Source organism: Strigops habroptila, chromosome 6 (genome assembly GCF_004027225.2).
Source record: "Strigops habroptila isolate Jane chromosome 6, bStrHab1.2.pri, whole genome shotgun sequence".
Taxonomy (NCBI): domain Eukaryota; kingdom Metazoa; phylum Chordata; class Aves; order Psittaciformes; family Psittacidae; genus Strigops; species Strigops habroptila.
Genome location: NC_044282.2, coordinates 48,030,408 through 48,044,318, shown reverse-complemented (window position 1 = coordinate 48,044,318; position 13,911 = coordinate 48,030,408). Strand labels below are relative to the sequence as shown.

The window sequence follows — 13,911 nt, the reverse complement described above, 5'->3', positions numbered from 1 at the left end:
CAGATGCTTTATTTAAGAAACACTCAAGCGGTGAAGGAGTTTGTCCACAAGGTAGTGATTCTTCCTCCCCGAGGATGCTTATTCCTTGGTAGAATATAGCTGTGGCTTTCAGTCCTTACTAAGTTGTGAGTTCGCCTTATGTTGCCTTTAAAGTTGGCTAAGATATTGGGAGTATGTCATAGATCATGTGGAGTAAGTGTTCTGCAGAGCCCTCTGAAGGAACCGAGTGTCTTAACACTTGGTACCTGCCTTTGAGTGGCATCTCTGCAAGCGGGAATTTAACCCCCTCATAGAGCACACGGTGCATCCAGTTCTCATTTTCCACCTGAGTGATCTAGTTGCTACGTTGTCATACAGCACTAAGGCAATCTGTTCACTACTGCTCCTTTATTTCTGGTCATGTTTCTGCATATCAAGTGGAAATGAAGCCCCACAAGAAATGAAACAGAAGGATGCCCTTGGTTTTCCACATAATCTGTCCTAAACTGAGGGGGTTTTGGGGTGCTGTGCCAGGCAGATCTGGTCATGCACAGAAGCAGAGCCCTTGACACTTCCAAGAACATGAAATGAAGACCCCTAATGGGTTTAAGTATCTCCAGGACTAGGTAGAAGCAGCTGACGGAAGACATCCTGAATCATAGTCTTGGACTTGAACTGTTCCATTTAAATCATGCTTCAGGTAGCTAATGTGCAGGTCATGGTCTAAGGCTCTAAATTTATAGACTCTTTAGATTAGCCAAGGATTCATCTTCCTTTGCTTTAACATTTATAGTGATACATAAAAAAGCAATACATGTGTGGAGGAGGAGAGTCTCTACTGAAAGCTCTCCAGAAAAAGACGCTGAGAAGATTTGTAGCTGAAATAACGATTCTATGGGGAATTTTTTGCAGCCTTGTTTGTTTGTTTGTTCTTTTGCCTTTCTAGGCTAGCATTCAATGCTCATAACTGTGATTATTCTAGTTCTTTTCAATCATGGTGTTCCCTAGGACACAAAACAAGGACTTTCCAGAAGTTATGCAAAAAACCTAATGTATAGATGTGTGTGAAGGCATTCACATAAATAGTGATTATTGCCAAATCCTCCTTTTTTCTTGTTCCTTTAGACTATATGTTTTAATAATGAAAACAGAATTAGCTGATGTTTGAGTATGCACATGATATATTTCTACCCACAGACTAGTGGTCTGAAAGGTATAGTAAACCTCATCACCTAGTAAGGCAGTTCTTCCCAATCTCAAACCAAGCACAGTTCTCACTGGATCCTTGCTGCAGTCTCAAGCCATGGAAATGCTTTGCATGATTAATTTTAGAAATGTTATGTTGTCATAAGTATCTTAAATATAGAATTGTGTTAGCTGATGCTAGTGTTAACACATGAGAAACGTTACTTGCTGCAGTGGTGCTGGCTGTCAGAGATGCTCCTGTCCACATGTATATTATAGTGAATACGGTAAAATCCAAGCTGAAGAATTGTTGGGTTTCTAGATTCTATAATATACACTCTTTCTTTCCTAAACATTTTTATTGCAGCAATGTCACTTTTCTTATTTTTTCATATGGACTCATTTGCTTTGGTTACTTGTATTAAAATGGAAAATATGCTACTTAGTTTATTGTTTCAGTAGAAAATTATCAATGAAACATGATGTTAATGCTTAAACAATGTCCTACTGAATGTTTTCTGTTATCACATTTTCTGGTTCTACTGTGACTTTTTAATCTTTCTTTCCCCCATGACACATTTTGTCAGGCTGGATGAAGCAGCAGTGGGGGTGGAGGAGGGAAGGAGCATGCAGAACCACATGCTGTGGTATATGGAGAGTGTGGTGCGTGCTCTGGTGGTTAACACAGCTACAGCAATTCATGTCTCCCCTGCCATTCCCCTTCCTGGTCCTGTGTGAGGTGCCATGTGATCTCAAAGTTGTCTAATTCCCTCGTGATCATCATGTGTTTTTCTGCCTCCTTTGATCCATCAAGGAAATGAACCTTTCTGTGACTTTGCCTTTCTCTTAGTGTGGCATCTGAGATATGCCACACTAAAGAGCAAAACTCTGTCTCCAAACAGTCATTAAGAGTACTGAAATATCCTGCTTGAAGTTATCATCTCCTACAGGACATTTCTCTAACAGATAACCAAAATTAATTACCTAGAAAATTATAACATTGATAGTAATGGGAAAGCTTATGTTCTAAGCTTGCAAAACAGCAACCACAGGGCTGTAGTTCTCCATAAAACAATTTATACATCTATTACGTGCATTACCTGTTTAGTCTTCTAGTAATGTGCGGGGTTTTTTTCCCCTCTGCTTAGAAAGAATCTTTTAAATCCCATTTCCCAGTCCTGTGTGTTTTATTATTATTGTAGCAAGGTATTTAAAATTATAGTCTAAAATATTTCAATGAAGGAACTCTTAAATAACTTGATAATGGATAATAAAATATTATTTAAATGAAAACATTTTTCTACGTACTTTTAAGATTAGTGCGCAAACTACTTCTTTACTGTAATTCCTTAGCTGTGTATCTACTTAATTATGTTAAAGAATATTGGAATATTGGTTCTCTGCTCTCTCTGTACTGTGAAGTGCAGCAGAGCCTTCCTGATGAATTGCTTTTATACACTGAACATGAAATGCTGTTTCAATGTGAATGTACCTGACAACTTGTACTCATATATATCTATGTACTGAAGAGGCACTGCTTAATTGGCATTAAAATCAGTAAAGGCAACACTCGGTTTGCTTATCACCACGTTATTTCAGAACACTGCACCACCATGTCTCTCACCAGGTAATGCACGCAGCAAATTCTTACACTAGAAAAAGAAAGAAAAAGCAAGCAAAATGATCTGCTCTTGGCTGAAAGGGCCCTCTGTCACATCTGCTGCAGTCAGTACACCTACCTGCTCATCTACATTAATTTGAATGGAAAATCTAAATGTATACCGTTACTACATGCAACAACGATTCATTATACACAGGAAGCATCGTTCAAGTCCTAGTGGTGGTCTAAGTGATGAGGCAGTGGAACCTGGAAACCATCGAGCTCCCCCCGAAGAAGACACCTACCGGCCACCGCGCTACATTGCTCCTCAGCGTTCCTTCACTGCGTTTGCTAGAGATTAGGTTGAGCTGCCTGAGCTTCTAGAGCCGCTCGAGATGTCCTTGCACATCCCGCTTCAGCTTCTGCTGCAGAAGGGCATGGGTTGTCCATAGGTCTTGTGTCAGCCCCATCTAGGTGTCCTGATACCTTATGGCACCTCAAATGCCACTAGACAATTTATATTTTTGCAAGTGAAGCTTTAGCTCTCTGAACAGAGTGTTTATAGACACCTACCATCCACATACGCAATTATATTTAGGTGTGTTGATTTCCCACGAATCTCAGCTATAATGCCCTCTAATACAACCTAGAATAGTCTTCTTTCTATTCATGATATTGACACCATCATTGTTGCAATGTATCATACAGGGAATACCATAGTAAGACTTACTTGAAACAGCTTCAGTTTGCATCTTGTACCGGAGTTATCATAGAACGGTTTGGGTTGGAAGGGACCTTAAAGATGACCCAGTTCCAACCCCCTGCCACGGGCAGGGACACCTTCCACTACACCAGGTTGCTCCAAGCTCCGTCCAGCCTGGCCTTGAACACTGCCAGGGATGGGGCAGCCACAGCTTCCCTGGGCAACCTGTGCCAGCGCCTCAGCACCCTCACAGGGAATTATTTTTTTCTAATATATAATCTATATCTACCTTCTTTCAGTGTAAGACTTGAGTTGTGTTTTCATTGTTTCTTGAATTGATATGTTTGTTATTGCTTTTGTAAGTTAGAATAGAAACAGTCAGAATTTTGCATGTCTGTTCTTTAAACGGTGATGCTATAAGGGTCTTATACGTTTGCTGGCAAGGTTCTGATCAACCAAACCCTGGATTCATCGCTTTCCTTAGGCAATGGACATGGTTTGCCGCAGGGTGCGAAAATTAACCTGCTTCACCTCTTCCACCAACCCTGCAGAAGCAGCTCCTGCCTTGGTGATTTAACCTCGGGGCGGCCCGGAGCGGCACCACAGCCCGCCTCACGGACGGACGGACAGCGCTCTTCCTCTTCCGATGTACCAGGATGGGGCTACCACGGAGCAGAGCCGCAAGCACCCTGCACAGCTGATTTTGGATCGTTAGAAATGACCGGCCGGGAAACCGGCGGCGGCTAAGTCCTCAGGGATACGCTTCCATCCCTGCGAGAACGATGCGCTTCAGCTCCGTGCGAGGGACGCGGCCGGAGCCGCCGTGCTGCCCCTTGTCCCCGGGCACGGACCGTCTCCCCTGCCGCCGCGGGAAGCGGCAGCAGCGCGGAAGCGGGCCGCCTTCCGCTTCCTCTCCGCCCCGGAAGAGGTGGCACGGCCGTGGCCATGCAGGTCTCCAGCCTCAACGAGGTGAAGATCTACAGCCTCAGCGCCGGCAGGAGCCTCCCGGAGGTGAGGGCCGGCTGCGGGCGGGCGGGCGGGCGAGCCAGCGAGGGGACGCGCTGCCGGCCCGGGCCCGGCGCTCCTCAGCCGTGTGCCGGTTCCCGCAGCGGGAGCGTTTAGAAGCGCGATTACGCTTTGGGCCTGAGCTGCAGCCCGGGCCCGAGCGGCTCATGGAGCTGCCCCTGCTCCGTGTGCGCTTGTGGTGAGGGTGGAGGGTAGGTAACTGAAACCAGCTACAGGTATTCGTGAGCTACGAATGCAGATTGAATGCGTGCGTCTCTAACTGTGGGTGTGTTACTCTACAGACCCCTAAAACCCACGAGTTCCTAAGTTTTCTTGATATGGAATAGCTAAACGTACCAGTGGAAATTCTAAAATAATAAAAAAAAAAAAAAAGAATTAATGGCCTGAATGTCTTGTACTTACAACTTGGATAAGCTTTAAGTGATTCTCTGGTTCCTTTATAAATAATGAGCTCGAAACTGATTTAATTATTTTCTTGCAGTGGCTCTCAGACAGGAAGAAAAGAGCTTTACAGAAGAAAGATGTGGGTGAGTTTTCCCATCACAGGATCCTCATTAATACTCAGTTACACATATACAGCATGCAAGTCCAGAGGGAGACACTTCACTAACTGATACAGGGAAGTTATGCATATCTCGTATTTTAAAAACTACAAAATTGAAGCTATAAATAATTACTCCAACTTCCTGTGAACAGAATATTCCAACTTCTGTGTGAACAGAATATTATCGGTATTGTTTTAAATTTCAGACGTTAAATACTGGGGTTGTAGATTGTACAGAAACATGATGCATTAATTACGTGACTACATGATTGTACAAAAACATGATTGATTAATTACATGTATAGCTTATAAACCATAAACTGCATATATACTGTATGTACATATATACTGTAAACTCCATATAGTATATATACTCCAACCATAAACTCCCCTCCTGTATTATGTTGATCTTAGAGTACAGGAAGATCACCATTTTAGCTTAAACTCATTATATAAAATAAAAATGGCTAGGAAGGGATGTATAAGAAACACAACCGAACAAAAAATACAGAGAGTTAACAGGAGGATGGAATATATTATGCAACATCTTAATAGCGTAAAATGTGTGATAAATATTTGCTACTACATTATATAATAATTTATTATGTAGTTACCTTAGAATAGACACTTATGTTTGCATGGAGGTAGCCCACTTCGTGGGGTTAACAAACTATTAATCTGCATATAACACACTAATTATACTTAAAAGATCTTTATACTTTACAAGATTCTTTTAAAGATATTTAAAAGAATATAAATAAAGATATATTGTTAAAGATATTCTTTATATCCAATTAACTCAACATTCTTCCATAAGAAACCATTAACAGTTTTTTGTACTGATATAACTGTGCTACCTTTACAACTTCTTTTTCTTTTTCCTTATAGATATCCGTAGAAGAATTGAGCTTATTCAAGACTTTGAAATGCCCACGGTTAGCACAAAGATTAAGGTATCAAGAGATGGACAGTATATTATGGCAGTTGGTGAGTTAACAAAGCGTCTCTCTGTAGCAGAGGCCCAAAGTGCTAGAAAACCTTGATTGCGGAATGACTTAGTATTTCAGGTAGAATTGGCAAGAGTTCATTTTTGAATGTAGCATTGAACAGAGTTTTGGAAGCTTACTCTTAAGCTGTGATAGGGTGGCTGTCTTGGTAGTGGTATTGTGAAACTCTGCTTTTTAGAATACAGATGTTCTTAGAATGATAGAATGGTTTGGGTTGGAAGGGACCTTATAAGATCATCTAGTTCCAATCCCCCTGCCACTGGGCGTTTATAATACAATTAGAACCTAAACTGTTTATAATAGAGTTGAAAACTAAATTCTTCATTATTTTTATTCTCTGTCTGTAAATTTGCTTTAAATAACTCCTGAACATCATTGTTGAGTACTGTTTTAAAGGATGGAAGATAATGCTACATTTTGTAACTTTGTCAAAGCAGGATCCAAACATGAATACTTTATTAGGTGTTAATAACGTAAGGAGACTTGGTCTTTCAGACTTATGGAAGGTATTAGTCAATTCTGTATGACGTATCTGTTGATCAGAAGAACCGACATACAAGAAGGGTGCTTTCAGGCACCAAAGACAAAAACGAGGCTGTAGAGTTATGTTATTGAGAGACATGTTTTTCCAGTCACAGACACTTTGGTGAGATTAGAATACTTATAGTTGAAATGCAGTAATGTAAGACATTATAGGAAAGAAAAATAAGCTTTAATGTTAATCTTTTTGTTTAAATTTTTAATTAAAGATCAAATTATTCTTCCAGGAACTTACAAGCCAAGGATCCGCTGTTTTGATGCCTATCAGTTATCCCAGAAATTTGAAAGATGCTTAGATTCTGAAGGTTAGTATAAGCTATAGCTGTTAGCACAAGATGTCTTTTATACATAATTCAGGCTGGACTCAAGTAGAAACTTCCCTCTTTGTGCCTAGGGCACAAAATGTGCATTGGGTGAACGCAAGAATCTAGAGTAGAACATCACCTTGTCTTTACCTCTGTATCTTCTTTTTCCTCCTCCTTTAAAGTTCTTTCCTCCCTTGGAGTGGTGCAAGGAATGTAAGATTTATCTTGAGCCAGTAAGCGTGGGGCCCAGAGCGTGAGTGAGGCGGAAGTCTGTGTTCTGTTTGGGGTGGGGAATGTGACGTGAGTACAATGGCTGGGTGGTGGCCAGATCTCCCTTCTTTCCCCTTCTTTGAAGCAGAAAGTTAGGAGAATGCGCTATGGTTGCACTGTTGCTCATGAAGTGAGCTCTCACTGTTTTCTTTCTGGAACCCAAGCTCAGTGAGTTACAAGGTAAAGAGGATTTCCTGGGAGTGGGTGGGTTGGTTGGTTGGTTGGTTTGTTTGTTTTCTTGGAAGCAAGGTTCTTGGAGATAGATGGTAGTATGGCCAAGAATCTAATTACACCTTGTTTGCTACTAATTTACACAGAGAACAACTGTGGTGAGGAAAGCCAGGAGCCACCTAGACAATGGGAAAGGGGGAATCTGCTGGCAGTTAGACTAGGAGACGAGGTCAGAGCTGCTGTGGCTCTGAGTTTTAGGGTGCACAGATTTGAGGAATGGCGTTTGGGTTGTTTTGTTAGAAGACTGGGATGTTAGAGGACAGATGGCTGAAAACTGGGATAGAGGGGTGACCAAAGCACTGAGGGGATCAGCATAGAGTGGCAGAAGTCCTAAATCATTACGGAAAAATGAAACTGGTCTGTGATGTGTGTGAAAGTGGTGTGAAAAATAAAAGTTGAGAACTACTGAGTTAGGTAAGGAAAAGGGGAGTAGAGCATGGTGGTATTTTTTTACCCTGTGCCTCAGGGCTACAAGGAGTCAGGTAGGGTGAAGGGATGGTGCTACAACATAGCAGGGAAGGAGAGGTAGTGGGGCAGGGGTTCAGAGAGATTGGGGGGGGGAAGGTATGGCAAGAGTGGGACCCACTTTGAAAGAGTAGAAGTCATAATAGTAAATGATTGCTGGTAATTAGAGCTTAAAGTATATTTTTTTTGAACTGGCATCTTACTAGACTGCAAAAGTATGTTTAACTTGTAAGGTAGCATAGAGTCAGTTCAGGTAACTTTAAATGAGCTACCTCATTTAAATGGAACCAGTTTAGCTGAAGGAACTACTCCCTAATGTTCCCAACCCAGCTCATTTAAAACTAGGCAAAGTTCAATACATTGCAGTGTTCATCAGTGTAGCTTTCAAATTTGTGATTTTTTTTTTTTTTTTGGAGCATTAAAACTCTTTCTGTGGAAGTACTGACCTTTAGAAAGATTGCATGTGCAAGTTTGTGTGTAGTATGTCCAAATTTACGTCATTTTTATCATCTTTGACGGGTTACCCAAGGTCCGCGGACCACACACTTACTGAAAACCATTTGATTAGACCTTCCCCGAGCCAATAAGTACACAGCTGAGCGTCGTGCTGAGGAACGTGTCAAGTGTAAAAGAACGATAAAGAGATTACAAGATGCTTCATATATTTCTAAAGTTTTAGAAAACTACTTGTTATTTTGCAAATAGAGTTATATAATTAAAGATTTTATCACAATGCCTGAATTATGCATTGACACCTGTGGGGAATACTTACATGACTAAAGGTTAGCATGAGTGAAAATGTTTTCAGGATTTGTGCCAATGTTTGCAAGTAAGTTTACTTACTTAGTTGACTTAAAATTCTCTTGCTCTCTCCTCTAGTGGTTACGTTTGAGATTTTATCAGATGATTACTCAAAGGTATGTTGAATGCTTTCAATGTATAAATGAAAAAATGGTTTAATATGTATATTAAAATGCATTTGCATATATAGTAAAGGCAGTCAACACAACTTTTGGAACAGAAAGGTTTTTTTAAAAAAGCAAACAGGATAAACATTTTTTTGTACATTAAAAATGTTTTTTTTGTCTCTTTGTATTATAATTTGTCTTACCACTTTTAAAGTCTTTTGTCTGCAGTAGAGAAAAACATCAAATGTTTTTTCCTACAAACAAAATAATGGGGAAAATGGAATTAGTTATTCTTTCTAGGATAACATTCAGTCACGATCCATTGTGACAAGTGATACACGAATACACCATTTTTGAGAGGTGGGATAGCTGCAGGTTAGTTAATAGCCTAATTTTTCAGTGTTGTTGTAGCCAACGTGATTGTAAGCATATGAATGAGGCAAAAATTGTGGAGAGAAGTAAAGTTGTTTGGGTTTTTTTTTAAGTGTTTTGGTTTATTTTTTTTTTTTTCCCCCTGAGAAGAGACCTTAGCACTTCTGGTACATGCTTATTTTAATAAATATTTCTTATTTGACCAGAGACAACGTAATCTAGTCTTCTAGCTTTAGTCTTTTCAGAATTTTTCCCATGAGATTTCCAAGGATGTGCATGAATTCAAGTAGCAGAAGGCAGTGACTGGTAGAGTACAGCAGCCTCTCGCTTGTTTGTCTGTGGGAGAGTGTTTCTGGTTGTACAAACCAAACAGTTATTTGGGAGACTGAGGAACACACTGTGTTTGCAAATATGTTTCTGACTGGTTGTGAACAGTAACTGTTGTGTGTGTTTTCAGCTGGAATCGGTGCTATATTTCAGACTGAAGTCCTACTTTCACAACTTAATACAACCCAATTTTCAGTTTTATTTTCCTGAAACTTACCAAATCATTAGAAAGAAAACTAATTTCAGGTAGCTGTTATAATATTTTGAACATGTTAGAAACAAGGAATAGTATTTGAGAAATTACCCTTGAAGTGCTTAGAATCATGAAAATGCTGATTGGAGGGGGACCTTCAGACATCTGAACAGGACTGTCAAAACTTGCAAGCATGGCAGTTCCACAATTCACTGAATAAATTGTTACAATACTGCACTACCTCATAGTAAATATTTTTTTCTTCCTGATCAACCTGCCCAGAAAAACCTGAAATTTTTTACTGTTGCTACTGCAAAGAGTTTGGCTCTTGTAATTTTTGTAACTGCGCTTCAGTTCTGGCTGCTGTTAGGTTGCCCTGCAGAGTGCTCTTTGCCTGGCTAAACAAGCTGAGATTCTTCCGACCTTTCTTTATATGTTTTGTGTTTTGCCCCTTGTCTGTCTTGCTAGCCCTCTTGATGTCTCAACATCCATCTTGAATTAGGGTCCCAACACTAGACACACTGCCTCGTGCTTTAGTAGCCCAGAAAAATTAGCTTCTCTCCAGTCTGTTCCCCTTGTCCTCATATGGTTGCCTCTTGAGGCTTATTTGCATTTTCACAGTGCGAGTGCATTGTTGGCTTTCATTCACGTTGGTATCCATAAGGCGAGTTGAACTTCTGTAAAGAGCTTTGCTTGTTGTAAATGTCCAGTTAAAAGCGTAAAGCATTAGGCAGTTAAAAGCATAAAGGCATTAAGCACGCAAAGGGTTGATTTGGATGTATATGAAAAACATCATTGAAGAACATCAACTATGCAGCTGCATCTGTGATCTCATGTGAAATTGTAGTTATGCTTCTGAAAGATGGTATTCCACTTGGTCTTGGACCAGGATGAGCGAGTCCACAAATACAAGTTGAAACATTAGGGGTTTTGATATCAGAACCAGTGTAAGTAAGGGGAGACTTGATAAATAAGTGTGAAGTTCTAGCCCAGATCAGTACTTTCTCTGTGTCTCGAAAGAATGTACAAATACATAAATAAAGATGACATTCAAAGTAACTTCTGTACCTTGCCTTTCCTGAGCTTCTCATCCTTATTTGTGTTGCTAACAGTGTACTTCAGCAGTAGGAAATTTAAAATCTTCATTATTTACTACTTTTAGAAGATGCATGGACTATACAGAGTCTAAACTAAATTACAACTTTTCTAAATCTAAGCTAAATAGGGGTGAGGCTCAGAGTCAAGAATTAGCCTGTGATTATCCGTATCATTTAATTGTTTGCGTGCACTGTGGCATGAGTTTGGGCCAGGCCAACTGTTCCTCCATCACATAGTGCCTGAGCATAGTTTGAGATACAGCATAAGTGTAACAGAGGTTGTGGATGATGCTGTCTGTGGAGTGGGAAGAATTCTTTCACGTGGATATGAGTTGTGCAATGTTAACTTGCCATCAGGACTATAGAGGCAAGTTCTGGCCTATTTTATTTACTAGTATAGATCTGGCCTTCTAGAAGTGCTTTTCTGTGGGATGTTCCAGGTCTGAGATGTTTGCCTATGTTTCAGAAAGAAAAAATGTGCTTGTTCAGATGGCAGACAAAAAAAATGTACAAAGGTCGTTGGTTTCATTTATTGGAACGCTGCTGTGCATCAGGATGTACGTACAGTTCCTGTTCTTAATACCTATGAACATACTGGTGTCTGCATGACATTGTACCTGAAAGAAATTAGTAAATCTGGTGCCTGAAGGAAGTGCAGATGTTAATTTTGGCACAGCACACCACCAAGATAACTAATACTGCTCTGGTTCCAGAGTTGCTTTCAGGGTGTCACGTACACTCTCGTGGGTATTCATTTAATGTTTATTAATAAAGCTCTTTGCTGTAGCTAGTGAGAATGATGAAGGACTAGCTGATTATAGTTTTAATAGAAATGATTTGAAGGAGTTGTGATCAACCTGTGTGAGCTTGAGAGAAATCACTGGGGTCTGTGCTGTAACGTAAGTTGAGGAGACTGTAGTCTGCTTCTGTATGTTTCAGTGCTTTCTATTTTATTTTCAGGTTGTTTTCCTGCAGTGTGGCAGGTTTGTGGAGTTTCATTCACAGCATGGCCATTACTACAAGACAAGAATACCAAAATTTGGGAGAGATTTCTCTTACCACTATCCATCATGTGACCTGTATTTTGTAGGAGCAAGGTAATGATGAAATGAATTATTTTATTTCACTACTCTTAGGAATATTTTCCAAGAATAAAATGAACATTAAAATACCAGAAAAGTTAAAAATTTGAAGAAGTGGCATTTCCTTCCAAATTAATAGTGGAGACTGTTTGTGAAGAGTGGTAAATGTGGGAAGACTAAGATTAATTCAGTTTCCTGTACTGTTTTAAGACTTTCTGATTCTTAAAGCAGGTACATCATTTGCAAATTTGTTATAGAAACTGCAATCCAGTATACTGTTTTAAAAAGCGATTAGCATCTAAGTAAGGAAAATTAAATAGCTTTTCTATCCTGGTTGATGTTTTGTTGCTGTTAAAGTGGGAGCCAAATCATGTAAAATAATTAATTGACTCTGTGAGAAGACATAGTAATAAAATTAGGTCTGTAAGGTTTCAAACAAAGTAAGTAGCAATTCAAGGTGTAACAAATCACAGGAAATTAAAAGATCTTAAAGGAATTCATGCATCTTTTCCCTGCAAAAAGAATAATTGGTAAGATATTGCAATGTAATAAATATATTTGGTAAACATGCACATTTTTGACTGTTTTTAACACTGAAGGATAGATTTGTCTTATGTTTTATTTAGATTGTGAAGTCTGCAAATTATGTATTTGGTAAAATTAGGCTGTCGAACTTTTATAACTATTCCTAACTTAAAACAGTATTTTTCAGTATTCATAAGAGGAGAGATTAATTTTTGATTTTTCCTTTGTAGTTCTGAAGTATACAGACTAAATCTGGAACAAGGAAGGTTTCTGAACTCCCTGCAAACTGATGCTTCGTAAGTTATCTGTAATGCATGATGCCTATCTGTCTTCTTTCCACCAGGTGGAAGCAAACTACTAGCATGATTGCCATCAGTGCTGTATACAAATACTGCCCAAACGCGTTGTAGAGTTGAAAAGGAGCATATGCCCAGCCTGAGCCTCGTTTTATTTTATGTTCTGTAATTATTTGTTCTAGTTTTTATGTTTTAATTGAGTTTTCTTTTGTGGATATTTAAAAATTGCTTAATATAGACTTGTAATAGGTATTATATAACTTGATCTTGAGAGCATTTCATTAAAACTTTGCCATTATTGCTCAATTTAGCCATCATGTAGAGATCTACCCACAGGATATGTACTTTCCCAGGCATGTCTTTGTCCTTCTGCTCTTGGAGTAGCCCAAAGAGAATTTTTATATCTCCAGCATTTGTCTCATTCTTTTGAAAGCACTACCAGAGCAGGAGCTGGGCTTCTTTCATGTTGGGAGAGGCAGATGAGAACAACAGACTTGATGAGATAAAGTGGCTCACTGGTGGGCAATGGCTGGTGTTCAGTGGGTGGGATAGCTTAATGGATGAAGCAATATTTGGGAAGGCACATTACAGAAACTGAGCAGTAGAGGAAAAAAAAGGGGCAATCCTGCAGCAAGAGTGCTAAGCATGTAGTGTAAAATCTGAATTAGAGAGGTGAGACTTGAAGTTGTGAAAAGGTTGTGAAGTGGGGAAGTTGTATGGGTTATAGAATTGGAGGTGGAGGACTTTGAATGGAAGAAGCTGGAAAGTGCAGGGATGAGTGGTGTAAAGAATAATATTTGTACTTTGGAAGAGTTGCTGGAAAAATACAGGGCTCTTGGTTGCCCTGTTGAGAAATAGGATACTTGGGTGAGGGAAAGGAAGGTGGGCCATTCATCAGAATGTGGTGGAGGTGTAAGCTTCTGAATATGAGTAATTGGGAAGACCTTTTGACGTAACTGGGTTGTTTAAGAATGTAGTGGAGCAGAGCAATATGGCAAGGCTTGGTGGTGGGTGGTTGGTATGGGTGAAGAAGTCAAGTTGGAGAGAACCTCAGAGCTCAGTCTCCTGCTCAAGGCACGGTCATGCTGAATTCAGATGAATTTTCCCAGGGGATATTGAAAACTCCAAGGATGGAAGTTCCACAGCCTCTGTGGACAACCTGTTCCAGTGCTTAGTTATCCTCATAGCATAAAAACATTATCCTTGCATCCAGTTGGAACCTTATCTATTTCAAGTAATCAGCACTGTCTTTGATG

General features: G+C 39.8%; 1 protein-coding gene across 1 annotated transcript in view; it reads left to right on the top strand.

The window, feature by feature from the left end:
- Positions 1–4,392: 4,392 nt before the first annotated feature.
- The window catches only part of NOL10 (nucleolar protein 10), a 52,742-nt gene continuing 43,223 nt past the window's right edge, over positions 4,393–13,911 (top strand). The window contains exons 1-7 of the mRNA XM_030489673.1: positions 4,393–4,478; positions 4,975–5,020; positions 5,926–6,024; positions 6,812–6,889; positions 8,735–8,772; positions 11,713–11,849; positions 12,590–12,655. Coding sequence (XP_030345533.1) covers positions 4,413–4,478; positions 4,975–5,020; positions 5,926–6,024; positions 6,812–6,889; positions 8,735–8,772; positions 11,713–11,849; positions 12,590–12,655 — 530 coding nt within the window. The 5' untranslated portion in view covers positions 4,393–4,412. The remainder of the gene's footprint in view (positions 4,479–4,974; positions 5,021–5,925; positions 6,025–6,811; positions 6,890–8,734; positions 8,773–11,712; positions 11,850–12,589; positions 12,656–13,911) is intronic.